Raw genomic sequence first — 19928 nt, 5'->3', positions numbered from 1 at the left:
ATTGTGTCCCATATTTCCTGAATGTTTTGTGATGAGAATTTGTTGGATTTGCTGTTTTCTTTGATCAGTGCATTTATTTTCTCAATGGTGTCTTCAGAGTCTGACATTCTTTCTTCTATCTCTTGTATTCTATTAGTTATGCTTGTTTCTGTAGTCTCTGTTCGTTGCCCTAGATTTTCCATATCCAGTCGGCCCCCGTTTTTTGTTTTCTTCCTTGCCTCCATTTCAGTTTTAAATTCTTGAACTCTTTTCATTACCTGTTTGATTTTTTTTCTTGGTTTCCCAGGATATCATTTACGTATTTATTCATTTCTTCAAACTTTTTGTTATATTTCTCATTTATTTCTATAAGGGAGTTTTTACATGCTGTTTAAGGGACTATATCACTTTCATAATGTCAATTTTTCCCCTTCTTCTGGATTAGGGTGTTCAAGACCTTCTGTTGTCAGATCACTGGGTTCTGGTGTTTTTATGTTGCTTTTCAGATTGGTGGAGGAATTCTTGCCTTGGCGCCTGCCCATCTCTTCCTTCAAATGCTATCCTATGGATCTTATGGAACAGGAAGGATCAGGTTCCCTTGCTGGCCAGGGACCTCGCTGACAAAGGGCCTACCTTGCTGCAGGCAGGCTATTGAAGCAAAAAAATTCCCGCCGGCCCCGTTGATCTCAGTACCCCGTCCCAGCACCCAAACAGGCTGAGCTGGTGGATCTTGTGGGCCCATGGAAGGGAGGAAGAAGGGAGGAGGTTCCTAGGTGCAAACTGGGGTGTGTTATATAGAGAGAGGCCCCAGCAGAGGGGAGCAGCCCTTGCTGAATGACCAGGGAGTGAAGTGGTCAGGGAATGTCCCTGCTCTGTTTCCGGGCTCCTGTCGCGGGTCAAGAGCACACTCACCAACCACTCTGATGGGTTCCCCAGAACAGGATCAGGTTCCCTTGCTGGCCAGGAACCTTGCTGACAAAGAGCCTACCTTGTTGCAGGCAGGCTATTGAAGCAAAGCAATTCCCGCCGGCCCCATTGCCCTCAGCACCCCATCCAATCTTTGAATTTTTTGACTGTGAATGAGCTAAGTACAGAGAGACATTTCATTGTAGAGGTTGCTAAGCTAAACCAGCATATATATTATAAAAGTATCATGACTTCCAAATGTGAGTCTAAGGATATGTTGCTTTGGAAAAGAGGTTCTTCTCTTGTTTCCACAGAGGGTGAGAACATGTGGATTGCTTCCAGACTGATGTGGTTTGATGGAATAAGACCCCCAGAAGGTTGTCATGAATACCCCAAAATTACTATGCCCAACAATCAGCAGGATGCAATATGGAGAAAACTACACGATATTCCCAAATATTGTCTATAAACCTTTGTTTACATTTAAAGGGGGATATGATATAGATATGAATAATTTGTATTGGTATGGATCTTGCTTTATTGATGAAAATTTAAGGTCAATTTTGTTATATGTATATTTGTCTTCTTGATTAAGGTATTGTGATTGTGTAGTTCATTTTAAATAGTGTATAATTAAGAAGTATAGGTTAAGAGAGAGTCATCTATAATATTAAAGCTTGTAGCTATGTTAGATTTTCTAGATGTACAGAGATATGTTTCAGGTGGATAGGAGTTCTTCAAATCTTTCAAAGACCCTCAGAATATGGCTTTTATATCTTTCTGGAATCTTTGATGGATTTAAAAAATTTAGAGTTGTATAGTTTTCCTTAGTTATGATAATAAATAAAGTAAATATAAATATTGTAACTGGAATTCTTGCTTGAGAATTGTTTTGTTATATGTCATTTTACTATGTTAAAGTTAAAGCCTTCCTTTTGTTCAATTAGAAAAGGGGAAATAGTATGGGAGGTCCTTTTGTCTATGTGTTGCTTTTATTGGTTAATGAATAAAGAAACTGCCTTGCCCTGCTGATAGGGCAGAACTTAGGTAGACAGGGAAAATTGGACTGAATGATGGGAGAAGGAAGGCAGAGAGGGAGAAGTCATGGAGCTGTAACCAGAATCAGGCATGCCAAAACTTTGCCGGTAAGCCACTGCCATGTGGTAATGCACAGATTAATGGAGATGGATTAAATTAATATGTAAGAGTTAGCCAATAAGAAGCTAGAGCTAATGGGCCAAGCAGTGGCTTAAATAATATGGTTTCTGTGTGATTATCTTGGGTCTAAGCTAGCTGGGTGGCTGGGAAGAACAAGCAGCCTCCTCCAACACCAAGTATGGCTCAGATCTGTCTCTTTTTGTTGTTTTGTTTTGTTTTTGAGACAGGGTTTCTATGTATAGCCCTGGCTTACCTTGAATGCACTCTATAGATTAAGATGGCCTCAGAGAGCTACTTGCCCCTGCTTCCAACTGGTGTAATTGACGGCTTGCACCACCACTGCCCTGCTCTGGTTCTTATTTCTGTGAATTATAAAGCACAAGCAGTGATTTTAGTGGGATCCTATGTATATGGTGATAACTAGATATTTTGACTTTAAATATTTTACCTTTTCTGCCTTCCTTTTCTCCCTCCCTCTCTCACAAGCCCTGTCCTCCCATTCTTTTTTCCTTCCTCTCTTCCTACTTTTTTCATCTTACTTCTTCCTCCCTCCCTCTCCCTCCCTTCCTTCCTTCCATGAATATATGTATGCTGTAATATACAAGTGTAGGTCATATGACAACTGTGTCAGTTCTTTTCTTCTAAGGTCTGTGCCTCAGTTACTGAGTTCATATGCTCAGACTTGACTACAAACACCTTTATGCACTGAGTCATCTCACAAGATCCACTTATTTATTATAAATGAAATTTTATTAGTCACTGTAAGGGCCAGCATTCTTGGGGATATTAATTCAATAGTATTGCCTGCCATATCATCATGTGCTGGGGAAGCATTTCATCTCTGAACTATATTCTAGATCTCAGTCTGTCTTCTAAAGAACTTTCAGATGCTTTTATCATGAAAGTGTTCAAGGCACAGGAGGAAGAGTTCTTTTGAGGTGTCTCCTACTGTTAAAAGTTGCATGACATTTCATATGGCCAACTCTACCATTGTGTGAGTTTCTTAGGTTTTCCAGAAGTCTGAGAGCAGGACAGCCATGGCTGTTACTCCACACCTTATTTCTTTCTGAACACTCTTGCAGAATCTATGACTGAATCATCTTTGTGATATGGTTTTAGAGCCTTGAGACATAAACCTGCCCCACACATGTGAAGGACGCTAGACATCTGCAGTTTCTGACCTGTACTTGGAAGCCTGAGATACATCACTTATGGGGAGAGGAAAAACTCAAACCAGAAGCACAAGTGCCCTGGTCCTTGTGTCTTCTCTTGTTGTCTATTAAACAGCTTCACAAAGAAGATTTTTCTTTACCCAGCAACGATTGTTCACTCTCTAGAGAATGACCTCCACCAAGTGTCCAGGTAAAAATGAAGTCACAGTCCCTTTAGTGTGGAGTAGGGTATTTTTTAAAATGGAACATTTAAGTGACTTTCAGACCAGCAAGTGCCAGGGCATGGACATATGTCTGGGACACCAGGTGGAGCCTCTCTACAACCTGGTCAACAATGCAGTGTCCCATTTACTTCTCAAGACCCTTTACTTGACTGGAGCCTGAAGAATCTGCCATGGGTAATCAGCTGTGAGTACTCATGAAGGAGAGCTCACGTGTACTTTCTGGAGATGTCAGCTTTGTTCTTGGCAGCTTATTCTGCTGATTTATTGAAGGAATGGCATCATTAGTTATTAGGCAGCAAAGTGCACTCACAGATAATCAGAACATGTACTACTCTCCTTCCTGACACTCCCACTTATTTCTGTTGTTTTAATTTTTTAGTATATTAGCCAACTCTTCTTTTCTTCATCCTTGTTCCTTCAATTTTTCTCCTTGTCCTTAACTGATCTAGATTTTCAGACACAAGGTTTGTCTTGTCAGTTTATTAATCTCATGTGTTCACATTACTTGCCTTACTTGACCTTGGCAAGTAGCGACTGTCCTGGGGCCCCTGAAATTCTCCCACTGATCAACCTCATTGCTGAAATCATTGTGTTGGGTATTTTTTTAAATGTAAAATCATGACGCTATTTTTATTTCATTGAAATTAAGTCTATTGTGAAGTAAAACTAGGCATGAGCCAAATTTAACATCTTTTTAAAACATATTTAGAACCCAAAATATAACAAACTTCTGTATCTTATTTCTTTTTGTAATCCTTTTTATTGAGATTATAATATAATTATATTATTTGTATTTATACATATTCTTAAATATAAGTTGTTCAGTCTGTATAGTGTTACTTGTATATAAGTTTTCAGGGCTGACCATTGCTATTGAATAACCAATTGGTGTGCTCTTGCCTGGGGAAGACTATTTCTCCTACTCTCAATATTCTTAAGTTGCCTGTAGTTCTTTGTGCAGGGTTGAGGTCTCATGCCTTTCCCTTGACCACTTTTATTAAATTTGTACTTTGACAATTTCATTTATTTCTACATTGCATTCTGATTAAGCTCACTCCTATACTCTCTTGCCTCAATCCCCACCCCTGTTCTCTATAGATCCATTTCTCACATCCTTGTCTCTTTGTTTTGTTTGTGATCCACAGAGTTTAACCAGGATCATCTATGTGACCCTGAGTTTGGAGATATCTACTGGAGTTTGGTGGGCTACTAGTGATTCATAACAACTTCCCTTCCTCCAGACTCTATCAGTATCTAACCATTTATAAGGGCCTGGTGAGCCCTTTATTGTTGCTCTATTGACTTAATAAGTAATCTTGTTTAGATCTAATGCAGGCCACCAAACCTATTATTGGATCATGATTACATGCATGCATATCATTTCTCCTTTTTTTATATCTTCCAGCTGCCACATTCTTCTGTTCCCTCTTCCCAATGTTTCCTTGCAGAAAGGAGGTGATATAAATGTCTTGGTTTTGGATATGCACTCAACTGTCACTTTTGCTCAGCACCTTGAGCAGTTGTGAGTGCTTGTGTTCACCACCATTCACTGCAAAGGGAAGCTTCTTCAATCAAGGCTTGGAGTAGAATTAGTCTAGGGTTATGAACATAATCAATACTTAGAGGAGGTCAACCAAATACATGCCTTTGGAGGTGGACCTCTTTCTCTGAAAAGTCCCCAAAAGCTCAGAAATGGAGAGAAATTGGGTTAGCTCAACAAAGGCCTCCACACACAGACACATCTTTGGTAGATGACTGTATCTCATGTCACTGGGGTTTCCCCTTTATGAGGTGCTTCTCTTGATCTACTGTGTTGCTCATTGTTCAATCACTGGTATCAATTCCAATATCAGCACTTCCTCATAGCTCTCCCATGGGAAGAACACGGTCCTCAGCTCTCCAACAGACACCATCTCCAGCTTGGCCCTTCCCCCACAGCATAGGAGGAACCTCCAGGTTTCTCATGTCTTTTTCAAAACAGTGGCTCAGCCCAAGCACACCATACCTTGCCCCATCTATACCTTCCCAGTGGTCCTGCATGTAACTGACATGATCCTTGACATGTGTGTACACAGGGGTTGAAAACAGAGTAAAATTGGCAGCTGTGGTCTCTTTGAGAGAGAGAGAGAGATTTTCTCTGTTCCGGTCTGAAATGGGGTTGGATAAGAGAGAGGCCATAACCTCAGTGGAGAATCTATAGTGAGTTACATGACTCATCTGTGGGAGAGGCCTGTGTCCCCTTATGTTTCTGAGGAGCCTAAAGGGACATACACAGTAGAATAAAATGTTGGGCTTATCATAGTGTAAATAGATATGAAAAACTGTTCTAGAAAGTAGACCAGGGGAGGAAACTTTAGAGGAAGGAAATCCTCGTGAATCAGAAGATCAGTGGAGGCCTTTGTTTTATTGTTTTCCAGAGTGTGTCTTGTTTTCTAATTCAGGCTAGTACAAACATAAATTTAAATATAGTCCACACTAGCTGCAGACTCATGAAGCCTTTAATCCTTCTCCTCAGCCCAACTTCTCCCAGGATTTCAGGTATAAGCCACTATAGTACAACGTGGGCATGGTGTGCATGTGTTTTAGACTGGGCTGGGTTTAGGAGATGAGGGAATGTCACCAAATCCTGATTTTCCCAAGGCTTTCATTCCTATCCTCCCTCCTTATGTTATTCGAGGGCACAGTTATTAAGTTTTCTTTATATATAAAAATTACAGTAGTGCCAAATTAAGGACACTGGAACTGCCTTCATGACCTTTCTGTTTTACTCTAATCACAAGTCTCAGTTTAACATTGCATTTACTTAGAGGGTGGATTTTCACAAAACATTAAACTTTAGATAAGGGAGATGTCAGATCTGATACTCAAGCCAGATATTGCATGACTTCCTGGGCACTCACAGCACCCTTTACTGTGTTAGCTAAGGATGTTGCAGTCAGGAACAGAGTAGACATATCATTTACCATGATATGCAATAACCTGGATCCAAAAAAAATCATCTGAGGTCATAAGCCTGATTTTGAAGCACAGCCAGGGCCAACTGCCAGCCTCTGGCTGCTTCCCCATGGCACCTTCACTGAAACTGAACTTTACCCAACTTTACTGGGCCAAGTGTGTGACTAAACCTTTAATCTCCTCACAAAGTAATAGTTTATTTGATTTCTTCGGTGCTACCCTGACATCTTATCCAGGTAGTTGACACTGCTCTTGGATTTTTTTTAATGTACTTTTTAAAAACTTTTTATCTTATTTTTTTATTAAAAATTTCCACCATTTTCCCTCCTCCCATTTTTCTCCTCCTTCCCCTCCCTCTCCAGTCCAAAGAGCAGTCAGGGTTCCCTGCCCTGTGGGCAGTCCAAGGTTCTCTCCGCTCCATCCAGGTCTAAGAAGGTGAGCATCCAAACAGACTAGGCTCCCACAAAGCCATTACATGCAGTAGAATCAAAACCCAGTGCCATTGTCCTCGGCTTCTCAGTCAGTCCTCATTGTCAGCCACATTCAGAGAGTCTGGTTAGATCACATGCTCCATCAGTCCCAGTCCAGCTGGCCTTGGTGAGCTCCCATTAGATCAGGCCCACCGTCTCAGTGGGTGGATGCACCCCTCGCTGTCCTGACATCCTTGCTCATGTTCTCCCTCCTTCTGCTCCTCGTTTGGACCATGGGAGCTCAGTCCAGTGCTCCAGTGTGGGCTTCAGTCTCTATCTCCATCCATCACCAGATGAAGGTTCTATGGTGATATGCAAGATATTCATCAGTGTGGCTATAGGATAGGGTCAGTTCATGTGCCCTCTCCTCAGCTGCTCAAGGAACAAGCTGGGGACATCTCCTTGGACACCTGGGAACCCCTCTAGAGTCAAGTCTCTTGCCATCCCTAAAATGGCTCCCTTAATTAAGATATCTACTTTCCTGCTTCCATATGCACCCTTCCTACATCCCAACCATCCCATTCCCCCAAGCTCAACCCATTGTATCCTTCTCCCTTCTCTCTCCCATTTCTCCTTACCCCCACCCCACCTGCACACTGGTGCTCCCAACTTTTGCCTGGCAATCTTGTCTACTTCCAATATCCAGGAGGAAAATTATATGTTTTTCTTGGGTCCATCTTCTTATTTAGCATTTCTAGGATTACTAATTATAGGCTCAATGACCTTTATTTATGGCTAGAATCCGCTTATGAGTGAGTACATACCATACTCATCTTTTTAGGACTGGATACCTCACTCAGGATAGTGTTTTCTATTTCCATCCATTTACATGCAAAATTCAAGATGTCATTGTATTTTGCCACTGAGTAGTACTCTAATGCATATGTATTCCACACTTTCTTTATCCATTTTTCCATGGAAGGGCATCTAGATTGTTTCCAGGTTCTGGCTATTACAAATAATGTTTCTATGAATAGAGTTGAACAAATACTTTTGTAATATGATAGGGCATCTCTTGGGTATATTCCTAAGAGTGGTATTGCTGGGTTCTGGGGTAGGTTGATCCCAAATTTCCTGAGAAACTGCCACACTGCTTTCCATAGTGGTTGCACAAGTTTGCATTCCCACCAGCAATGGCTGAGTGTTCCCCTTACTCCACATCCTCTCCAGCAAAGGCTATCATTGGTGTTTTAGATTTTAGCCATTCTGACAGGTGTAAGATGGTATCTCAAAGTTCTTTTGATTTGCATTTCCCTGATCGCTAAGGAGGTTGAGAATGACCTTAAGTGTCTTTTGGCCATTTGAACTTCTTCTGTTGAGAATTCTCTGTTCAGTTCAGTGCCCCATTTTTTAATTGGGTTAATTAGCATTTTAAAGTCTAGTTTCTTGAGTTCTTTATATATTTTGGAGATCAGACCTTTGTCTGTTGTGAGGTTGGTGAAGATCTTCTCCCAATCAGTAGGTTGCCTTTTTTCTTAATGACAGTGTTCTTTGCTTTACAGAAGCTTCTCAGTTTTAGGAGGTCCCACTTATTCAATGTTTTCCTTATCGTCTGTGCTGCTGGGGTTATACATAGGAAGCGATCTCCTGTGCCCATATGTTGTAGAGTACTTCCCACTTTCTCTTCTATCTAGTTCAGTGTGTTCAGATTAATATTGAGGTCTTTAATGCATTTAGACTTGAGTTTTGTGCATGGTGATAGATATGGATCTATTTTCATTCTTCTACAGGTTGACATTCAGTTATGCCAGTTCCATTGTTGAAGAGGCTTTCTTTCTTCCATTGTATAATCTTAGTTCCTTTGTCGAAAATCAGGTGTTCATAGGTTTGTGGGTTAATATCCGGTCTTCTATTCAATTCCATTGGTCAACATCTCTGTTTTTATGCCAATACCAAGCTGTTTTCATTACTGTAGCTCTGTAATAGAGTTTGAAGACAGGGATTGTAATGCCTCTTGAAGTTCCTTTATTGTATAAGATTGTTTGGGCTATCCTGGGATTTTTTGTTTTTGCATATAAAGTTGATTATTGTTCTTTCAAGTTCTCTGAAGAATTTTGTTGGTATTTTGATGGGGATTGCATTAATATATAGATTGCCTTTGGTAGAATTGCCATTTTTACTATGTTGATCTTACCCATCCAAGATCATGGGAGATCCTTCCATTTTCTGGTGTCCTCTCCAACTTCTTTCTTCAATGCCTTAAAGTTCTTGTCAAATAGATCTTTCACTTCCTTGGTTAGAATTACCCAAAGATACTTTATGTTGTTTGTGGCTATTGTAAAAGGTGAACTTTCTCTGATTTCCCTCTCTGCTTCCCTATCCTTTGTGTATAGGAGGGCTACTGATTTTTTAAAGTTTATGTTGTATCCTGCCACGTCACTGAAGGAATTTATCAGCTGTAGGAGTTCTTTGGTAGAGTTTTTGGGGTCACTAATATACACTATCATATCATCTGTAAATAGCAAAAGTTTGACTTCTTCCTTTCCGATTCAAATTTCCTTGATCTTCTTATGTTTTTTTATTGCTATTGGTAGAACTTCAAGTACTATGTTGAAGAGATATGGTGAGAGTGGACAGCCTTGTCTTGTACCTGATTTTAGTGGAATGGCTTTGAGTTTCTCTCCATTTAATTTGATATTAGCTGTTGGCTTGCTATATACTGCTTTTATTATGTTTAGATATGATCCTTGTATCCCTAACCTCTGAAAGACCTTTATAATAAAGGGGTGTTGAATTTTGTCAAATACTTTTTCAGCATCTAATTAAATGATCATATGTTTTTTCTTTCCCTTTATTTATATGATGGATTATATTGATAGATTTTCATATGCTGAACCAGCCCTGCATCTCTGGGATGAAGCCTACTTGATCGTAATGAATATTTTTTAATGTGTTCTTGGATTCTGTTTGCCAGAATTTTATTGAGAATTTTTGCATCGATGTTCATGAGTGAGATTGGTTTGTAATTCTCTTTCTTTGTTGGGTCTTTGTGTGGTTTTTGGAATCATGATGACTGTAGTTTCATAAAAATAGTTTGGCAATGACTCCTCTGATTCTATTATGTGAAACACATTAAGGAGTATAGTTATCAGCTCTTCTTGGAAGTTCTGATAAAATTCTGCATTAAAACCATCTGGTCTTGGGCTTTTTGTGGTTGGGAGGTGTCTTTAAGACAGCTTCTATTTCCTCATGACTTATAGGTCTATTTATATTGTTCACCTGGTCTCGATTTTATTTGGTAAATGGTACTTATCTAAAAATAAGTCCATTTCTTTTACATTTTCCAACTTTGTGGCATATAAGCTTTTGTAGTAAGACCTAATGATTCTCTGAATTTCCTCGGTGTCTGTTCTTATGTCCCCTTTTCATTTCTGATCTTGTTAATTTGCATGTTCTCTTTCTGCCTTTTGATTAGTTTGGATAAATGTTTGTTAATCTTGTTGACTTTCTCAAAAAAACAGCTCTTTGTTTCATTGATTCTTTGGATTGTTTTCTTTGTTTCTATTTTGTTGATTTCAGCCCAGAGTTTGATTATTTCCAGTCTTCTACTCCTCCTGTAGAAGAAGTCTGCTTCTTTTTTTTCTAGAGCTTTCAGTTGTGCTATTAAGTCTCTAATGTGAGGTTTCACCATTTTTTTTTTAAAGTGGGCACTTAGAGCTATGAACTTTCCTCTTAGCACTGCTTTTATAGTGTCCCATAGGTTTGGGTAGGTTGTGTCTTTATTTTCATTGAATTCATGGAAGACTTTAATTTCTTTCTTTATTTCTTCCCTGACTCAGTGGTGGTTCAGTAGTTGACTGTTCAGGGTCCATGAGTTTGTAGGCTTTCTGGGGGTAGAATTATTGTTACATTCTAACTTTATTCCATGGTAATCTGATAAGACACAGGTAGTTACTAATACTTTTTTGTATCTGTGGAAGTTTGCTTTGTTACTGCATATGTAATCAATTTTCGAGAAGGTTCCATGAGATGCTGAGAAGAAGTTATATCCCTTCCTATTTGGGTGGAATGTTCTATAGATGTCTGTTAAGTCCATTTGATTCATTACCTCCATTAATTCTCTTCTTTCTCTGTTAGGTTTCTGTCTGAGTGACCTGTCCATTGCTGAAATAGGAGTGTTAAAGTATCCTACTATTAGTGTGTGGGGTTTGATGTCTGCTTTGGGTTCTAGTAATGTTTCTTTTACATATGTGGGTGCTTTTATATTGGGGCATAGATATTTAGGATTGAGACTTCATCCTGATGAATTGTTCCTGTTATGAGCATAAAGTGTTCATCTGCATCTCTTCTGATTGATTTTAGTTTGAAGTCAATTTTGTTAGATATTAGTATAGCCACACCCAGTTTTTTCTTAGGTCCTTTTGATTGAAAAACCTTTTCCCTCTCAAACCCCTCCCTCTAGAGGGACAGTGGGGGGATGGAGGAGGAAAATGGGAGAAGGGGAGGAGGTGGTAATTTTTTATAATAATGATAATAATGATAATAATAATAATAATAATAATAATAAGAAGAAGAAGAAGAAGAAGAAGAAGGAGAAGGAGAAGGAGAAGGAGAAGGAGAAGGAGAGGGAGAGGGAGAGGGAGAGGGAGAGGGAGAGGGAGAGGGAGAGGGAGAGGGAGAGGGAGAGGGAGAAGGAGAGGAAGAAGAAGAAGAAGAAGAAGAAGAAGAAGAAGAAGAAGAAGAAGAAGAAGAAGAAGAAGAAGAAGAAGAAACAAAAAGCTTTTCCTAACCCTTTACTCTGAGTAGATGTCTGTCTTTGTGGTTGAGGTGTGTTTCTTGTAAACAGCACAATGTTGGATCCTGTTTTTGCATCCAGTCTCTTAGCCTGTGTCTTTTTATAGGTGAATTGAGTTCATTGATATTAAGTGATATTAATGGCCAGTGGTTGATAACTCCGGTTATATTTTTTTAGTAGTAGAGTTTTGTGTTTCCTTTCTTTGATTTGTGCTGGGGAAGGGTTGCTAGATGTCTGAGTTATTGTGGGCATTGTTGGATTCCTTGGGTTGTGATTTTCCTTCTATTAATTTCTGTAAGCCTGGATTTGTGGCTATGTATTGTTTAAATTTGTTCTTATCCTGGAATATTTTGTTTTCTCCATTGATGGTGAACAAAAGCTTGGGTGGGTATAGTAGTCTGGGCTTGCATCCATGGTCTCTTAGTTTCTGCAGCACATCTAACCAAGACCTTCTGGCTTTCATGTTTTCCATAGAGAAGTCAGGTATAAGTCTGATAGGTTTACCTTTATAAGTTACTTGACCTTTTTCCTTTGCAGCTCTTAATATTCTTTCTTTAATCTGTATGTTTTGTGTTTTGATTATTATATGGTGAGGGGATATTTTTTCATCCAGTCTATTCATTATTCTGTATACTTCTTCGATTTTAATAACAACACTTTTCTTTGAGCAATTTGCTGACCATTAGTGTGAGGCTTTTATTTCAGTCATTCAAAGAGGGGTAGATGAGGACACTGATGTCAAGGTCTCCCTCCAGTAGAGCAGTGAATCCAAGGAGAGATTTAATCCCCACATCCCCCCACGCCCTGTAGTCATATCTGGAGATATATTATTGTTAAAACTAGATGATGGCTGCTGTGCTATTGACTTATCACGTGTGTAGAAGCCTGCTACTTTTCCTACCTATGTTCCTCAAGCATCATTAGTTTCAGTTAAAGAACAAACTGTGTCAGAGAAACGATCCCAAGTGCAGACAAGGTGACAACTGATGAATAGTGTGGATATAGATCTTTCACTCAGGTAATCGAGCCCTCAGTTTAGTAAGGTGACTGAAGCAACAGGAGGACACACATCCTCTAGCATTTAGGGTTCAGCTTCAGGTCTAGTCCTTTTACCTTGACTTCTTTGCATGCCATGACTCTTTCCTTCCTTCCTCTTCAACTCCATTCTCCTAATCCTTCATGTCCAAGTGCAAAATTTTACTCTTCCAAATTTTTATACATATTAATCAATATCTCTCCCCTCATCTTCATATGAGATAATCTTACTTTCATTTATATCACAAAATTAACAGAATTTATTTGTTAATTTTAATTAAAACATAAATAATTTCCTCCTCCCTCTACTCTTTTCTAATCCTTCCATTCACCCCCACCTTTTTCTTCCCAAATACACTGGGTTGGAGACAGTCTTTGTGTGCAGCACAATAAGACCTGAAACACACAATTGCCTACATTAGCCATCTTCATTATTGTAGCTCATTTACCCAGTCACATCCTGCCCCAAATGTCCATCCTCTCTGCACTTACAACTCTTTTCTGACAAGCTTTACTTTCACTTTAAACTAATTTTTAATTTAACATACAGCACAGTGGGCTGCATTGAGGTAGGTTTAGGTTTATTTGTTCTTATTTACCTTCACCCCCGCTGTTACACATTTATCCAGTTTTGGTATTTGGTTGATACTGGCTTCCGAGAATGTGTTTTGTTATGTTTACTCCTTCTCATGTCTAATTTTATTAACTTGGATAATCTCTCTTCTTTCTTACTTAGACTGGGGATTTGTCAATTTTTCTTAGTTTCTGAGGCAATTCTTTGATTATTCTACACATTTCATTCTCTATGTCACTACTATCCACCTCAACATTTATTATTTTTTTGCTTTGTACTGGGTTTGGCTTCTTATTTTCTTGAGCTTTAAGCTGTATAATAGAATATTTATTTGAGAGTCTATGGAGATTTTACTGTGTGCACTTACAGCTATAACTTCCTCCTTACACTATGTTAGGCATAACTCAGAGGCTCTGATGGACAGGGCCTGTGATCTATATTTGTTAATAGGACTTTTGGAATTTCTGTCATGATTTCTTCAATGAAATATTGTTTCTCATTCAAGATTGTTCTGGGCTGGCACAGTGACTTGGGAGGTTGACCTGTTGGTCCCAATTTGATGTCCAGAATCCACATAGAAGGAAAAGAGGAGAATTTATTCCACAAAGTTGCTCTCTGACTTCCACATATGTGTTCTGTGTCATGCAAGGATCATGACACAAACGTACCCACCTCCCCAAACATTAACAAAAAATTAATTTGAAGAACTATTGGCAGTTGATGGTTGCTGGAGAAATAAAAGTTACTTTTCTTTAGGTATATGGGCCTTAGCAGATTGTCTAGGCCCAGTGAATGGCCACATGCCCCCATGCTTCAGCTCAGCACTAACTGGACTCAGAAAGAAGAAATGAAGGGATGAAGGAAGGAAGGAAGGAAGGGAGGGAGGGAGGAAACTTATCTAAATCAGTTTGATTTTTGGCTTCTGCTCCTGCTTAATGATGGGAAGGAAATGACAAAATGACTGTACATTAAATAAAACATTCATCTGTCATTAAAAATGGGTTTGTCTCTGGCTCACATACACATTTTCCCCTTCATTTTTTATACTGGAACCAATTTTATTTTTCTTCTCATTGTGTCACTCAGGTGCCACTATCCACAAACATCCTGTTACACAATTTGTTTCAAACTCCCTACCTCTCTCACCATTGTGGATGTTAGCAGGTGGCATTTTTCCTTTAAGCATATCCTATCCTATTCCTTCTAGAAGCCACTCCCAAATCTGCTCCACAGTATCACCATCCACTTATTCCAGACAACAGTACCTTCTCCAAAATGCTGCCCCATGCTCTGTCAAGGATAGTGCCTTCAATTGATGGCGTCATTGTTCTCATTGATAAAGTATTGTTCCTCTCACACATAACACTCGCTCACTCACTCGCTCTCTCTGAAATCTTACATTTATTGGTTGGGTTGTATAGACTCTCAAATTAAAATTGACCTATACAAGACCTGGGACAAAGCATTCTCCAAAGTAAATGTACATTTCATGCAGGTTACAGATCATAAGAGATGCCCTTTAATTAATGTCTTCCACAACAGCCTGGTGTATATTTTAATGCCTGAAGCAAAACTCCTACTGGAATTTTTACCTGAATATTTCTTCTTGTGAAAGCCTGCTTCTCTTTACATAACTTGAAGTTTTAGGTGATTATAAAACAGTGAATTTTATTATGGATTTTCACACAGATGCATCATTTTACTTTGGTTATCTTTTCCTATCCACGCCTTCCTTTCCCTTCTTCACTACAGATAGTAAATCCTCCACTTCCATGTCATACAGATAGAGATATACATACACGGTGTGTATATGATAGAGAATGTGATATTTCTCTTTCTGGGTTCAACCCTTTTGTTAAATTTGACAATATCCTGGCCCATTTATTTCCATCTAAGTGACATGATTACATTCTCCTTTGAATAAAACTCCATAGTGTATGAATGCCACATTTTCTTTGTCTAGTTATCTTTTGATAAACATCCAAGCTGATACAATAGCTTGGCTATTTTTACTAATGGTACAATAATTACGGATGTGCATGCCATCTGTGGCATTCCACTATGTACCCACATGATCTACCTGAATTTCATAGTAATTTTGTGTTTGTTTTTATTGTTTTTGTTTGCTGATTTTCTTGTGTTTTAACTTGAGGGACTGTCATACTAATGTCCACAGTTTCAGCATCAGAAAACTCCCACAAATCAGTGGTTATATAGACTATTTGGAAGGGTTATGTGCATGCTGAATCCTCTGACCTGATAAAACTTCGGCAGTTTTATCTATACTCACTTTACCATGGGTAAAGGGAAGCCCAGAGAGACAGAACAGCTGCTCCATGAGAAGTCATGGTAAGTCATGAGCAGATGCTATCCCCAGGATTTGAAGTCCTATCTGTATGAACCACAGGTCACTCACCATGTGCCATCATCCCTCCCTCCCATAAAGTAATAAGGATCCCTAATAATGGACAGTGTCCTTGATTCAGGAGAAGTGACAACCTAGACCTTTTACACAAAAGGAGAAATATGTTTAGCTATCAAGAATGAACAGAGAATGTTCATATAATAAAATGACTCTTTGTAAGACTCTTCAGTAAGGATCTGTGGGCAATAAATTTCCTCTGGAAGTAAAAGAAGAAGAGGTTCAATAGGTAACCTGCCTACAAATGGGTGTGTGGTTGTGCACTGACCCTAGCCACTCAACCCATCAGAAACAGGTGTAAATAAAATGAAGCTACTTAAAATTATAAAATAAAAAAAGAACAAAAAAGAGCATAGGCAAAGGGAGATGAAGAAGGAGAAGAAACGGAAAGAATGAAAGGAGTGAGAAGATGAAGAAGACAGAAAACAAAGAGGAGCAAATGAAGAAGAGAGTGTATGAAGGGGAAGAGAGTATCTTTTCAAAGATCAAACTACAGTATCTGCAATATTTTTGGAAGAGCTCAGTGAAAGGTCACCAATTGTCATTCTTAATAATTTGTTTCCTTGTTTTGTACAAACAAATCATAGGCTTCCTTGGCTCTGTTTCATGTTCCCTCGTGATGTCTACTACAATGCCACGTTGCTCTTATGAATCACATTCTTATTTTCTGAGTGACACTAAAGGGCCTGCCCAAGAAATAAATAGCAGAGCACTGAGGTCTCAACTGCAGAAAGTTCCCTGATCTCCATCTTGTACCAAAGACCAACCTACAAGGGCTTCCTCAACATGAAGCTGGTCCTGGTCTTCATGCTGGCCGCCATCCCCATTTGCTGCTATGCCAGCAGTGAGTTCTGTGGAGGAGTGGGCAGTGGGTTCTCTGGAGGGGTGGGCAGTGAGTTTTGTGGAGGATGGGTGGTGGGTTCTGTGAAGTGGTGGCAGTGAGTTCTGTGTAGGGTTGGGAGGTGAGTTTGGTGGAGGGGTGGGTGGTGAGTTCTGTGGAGGTGTGGGTGGTGGGTTCAGTTGAGGGTTGGGAGGTGAAGACTGTGAAGGGGTGGGCTACCTTCAGACCACACAGTTTCTGTTCTACGGAAAGAAGCCCTAGTGTCTGAGCTCTAGAACTTTTCAACAGTGGTACAAAGTGTCTGACTCTATAGCCCTGAAACTCACCACTAGTCCAGATAGTCAAAGAGCCATCACAGATGCAGCGCTGGGGCTGTGTGTGATGTGTCACTACCACACAGGAGGTCCCAAGGTGATGACAGCTCTCCTGAAATCCATGGCAGGTCTTGAATTTGGATATGAGATATTTTACAGAAATGGGAAAAATATAAATGACCCTGGACCTAAGTGGGTTTCCTAAAAATTGGACTTAGTAACTGTGGAAGGAGTTACTTCTCAAACTGGAGCATGAGACCTAGGAGTAAACAGTTTCTGAGCCATGAGACAGACTGTCAAAGCTTGTTCTGACCCCTTAACATTGGGCCACTTACATGCTAGTCCTGCTGGTAGAGAGGCGAGTTCACATTCCCCAAGTCCACTTGAAGTAATGACAGAAGTAAAGCTTTGTCCCTGAGAATGTAGTCAGTACAAACATATCACAAGTGCAATAGACTTTGTATAATTTGCTTTGTTTATGTCTTACTTATCTGAGAGGCTGGTGCAAAATGACAAGAAGGTAGAGTTCTCAGTTGACTTGATACGAAAATCAGCATTAACCTTGACCTCTTTCTCTTCCCCTGGCTGAACAATGACATCACTTCAAGTACAAGAGTTTATAGTTTATGATACTTCTGATGCAGATGGTAGAGTTAATGGTGACAACGGCTAATATTTATAAACTACTGTAAAATACTTCACGGGGTTTACAAAGTAGCACTGAGACGCATCACGGCTACAAGAAAGAAAGACACAGCAGTTCACTGTGTCCCATCAGAACAAAGCTTCTCATTTATTGTGTGTCATTGCTGACAAAGGTCAGCGAGGTTTGACGTCCCTTTTTGATTGTAAGCGGCAAGTTTGCAGAACCTAAAGGAATCTTGTGGTCGGCTTCATTTTCTGCATGAGGTCACTTCAAGTACCAGAGTTTCTGTTTAAGTTGCTCTGTGATTCAGATGTTCAAGTTAACAGAGCAAAGCAGATGCTATTCTAGCCATGATAGTTATAGGATGTTTGAACATTTCCATGATGAGAACATGGAAAAACAGTACCAAAATGTGGCAGGCTTTGACCAAACAAAGATCCAAAATGCTTGCCATACCCAGCCCAACAGCCTGCCATCTCCTCAGTGTCCTTCCCAGTGAAGGGTGTGTGAAGGTTTGGCTTCTTTGCGCTGCCATGTCAGGGACAGAGTTTGCAGTTTCTAAGTGGAATCTTGCAACCTGCATTTTCTGTCCCAGATTTGGCAGTGCCCACCACCTTTGCTAATATGTGTCTCTACTTGTACTCAACAAGATGTTTGTGATGAGAGGTGACCCCTAATGAGTTCAGACCTCCAGTGATGAATGCCATGTCTTTTCAGGTTCTGGCTGCCATGCAATGGATGATATCATTGCACAGACTATTAACTCATCAGTGTCTGTGGCTGAGTATCAGGGCCTGGTTAAGCAATACGCACCTCTTCCTTATGACCAAAAGGCTTTGGGCAAATTGAAACAATGTTTCCTGGACCAGTCTGAGGAGACTCTGGCCAATGTTAAAGTGCTGGTGGTAATTATACATTTTCCCTTTTTTGTGAACAACATAATTTGATTTTGTGGTGACAATTTGTTCAGAGGAGCCATTGAAAGACACAGTTGATATTCCACATTATTTTGAAGATTTTTAAATAATTAAAGAAAACCACAAAAACAAAGGAGATCACTCTCTTATCCATTACCTCCCAATCACACAAACACAGGTACACACATGCATGCATGCAATTACACACATAAGCATGTCATGACACAGAGAAAGCCCTCAAATTCTTTAGTCAGAGAAAAATACACTTGACTCTCAAGAAGTCCTGCTTTGCGTCAGTGACCAGGGACCCTTGCATTTGGCACCAATTCAGAGAGAGTGCAGAAGACCCCAGTATAAGGATGTCATGACTAAGAGTCTCTTTAAATAATAATAATAATAATAATAATAATAATAATAATAATAATAATAATCTCTTTTCAAGCATAAAAATGTAGCTCCAAGGATTTATCTAAAGTTTCCCTGCTCCATTTAAGCATCTCACAGGTGCCAAATCTTAGAAATTTGCCCAGTTTTAACTAAAACCACTGGAATACATGGGGCCTGAAAGTACTGGTGAGGGCTCTCTATTCGCTTCTAACAAATCTCAATTTTTAGAACACTAAGGAATTTTTACACGCCACCCTTTCTGTTAAGCAAGGTTTCCATTGAGCGAGTGGCAAGAGAATAGTAGCAGAGCAGGTCAAACTAAGGGTCATCAGTTACCTTCAGCCACAGAGTCCTCTAGCTTCAGAGTGGGTATTGAATGAATTCCTATGGAAACAGCTGGGCAGGGGGAGGTTGGAAGTTAGAGGAGAAGGAAATCAAAGGGAATCTTTGAAGAAGGAGCCAAAAACATGTGGGTTTGTTACTGCTGTTTTTGTCATGGTTTCTTGTCTCTTAAATGATAGAACACATGCAACATGCACCTACTTGGATTTTTCTCTAGAAGCTTTCTGGAATATTTAATAGTAATTGAAAATACTGAAAAAATAATTTAAAAAAACAAGATTTTTTCTTTTCAATATTGGACTGTCAGTCAAAGATCATAATGTAAGTCACTTCCTCATTTATTTTTCAGGATGCTGTATACAACAGTAAAGACTGTCCACAGTCTGCCTAAAAGTTCCACGAGACCTTAAGCTCACAGGAATGAAGAGAATGATCATGAGCCAGCAGCTGATACCACAAATCATAACTTTTCCTTCTTGATTTTGTCTTTCTGTCTATAAAGCGCAAGACTATTGTTGGAATCTCAAGGGCATTTCTTTCTACTCATTAAACTAATTGCAAATATTGATACTCCTTTGTGTGATCTTTTAAAACTGGGGGCTTAAGAAGCCTGCTACCCTCCATTCTAGGGCACACACCCACAGCTGCCTTCCCCACAACCTTAAATTGAGCCTAAGAAAGGAGAATGTCTCTCCCTGGTCATTGACTTCCCTCTCTGGAGAAGAAAGGAGGGTGTCTCTCCCTGGCCATGTTGAGTCCCCTCTCTGGAGAAAAAAGGAGAGTGTCTCTCCCTGGCCATGCTGAGTCCTCTCTCAGGTGAAGAGCTCAGCTACTTTCTCACCACCACCTCT

General features: G+C 39.7%; 1 protein-coding gene and 1 pseudogene across 1 annotated transcript; one reads left to right on the top strand and one right to left on the bottom strand.

Annotated features, from left to right (window-relative positions):
* The window catches only part of LOC130879859 (gem-associated protein 8-like), a 39703-nt pseudogene extending 25170 nt beyond the window's left edge, over positions 1–14533 (bottom strand).
* Positions 14534–16416: 1883 nt separating this feature from the next.
* On the top strand, positions 16417–19468 carry LOC130879858 (secretoglobin family 2A member 2-like). The gene is made up of 3 exons (XM_057778695.1): positions 16417–16522; positions 18149–18336; positions 19427–19468. Exons 1-3 carry the CDS (start codon positions 16417–16419, stop codon positions 19466–19468), a joined length of 336 nt encoding a protein of 111 aa, XP_057634678.1.
* The last annotated feature ends 460 nt before the right edge of the window (positions 19469–19928 follow it).

The sequence above is a fragment of the Chionomys nivalis genome, chromosome 8 (assembly GCF_950005125.1).
Source record: "Chionomys nivalis chromosome 8, mChiNiv1.1, whole genome shotgun sequence".
NCBI lineage: Eukaryota > Metazoa > Chordata > Mammalia > Rodentia > Cricetidae > Chionomys > Chionomys nivalis.
Note: the sequence above shows the minus strand (reverse complement) of the source record. Positions and strands in the feature narration are given on the sequence as shown.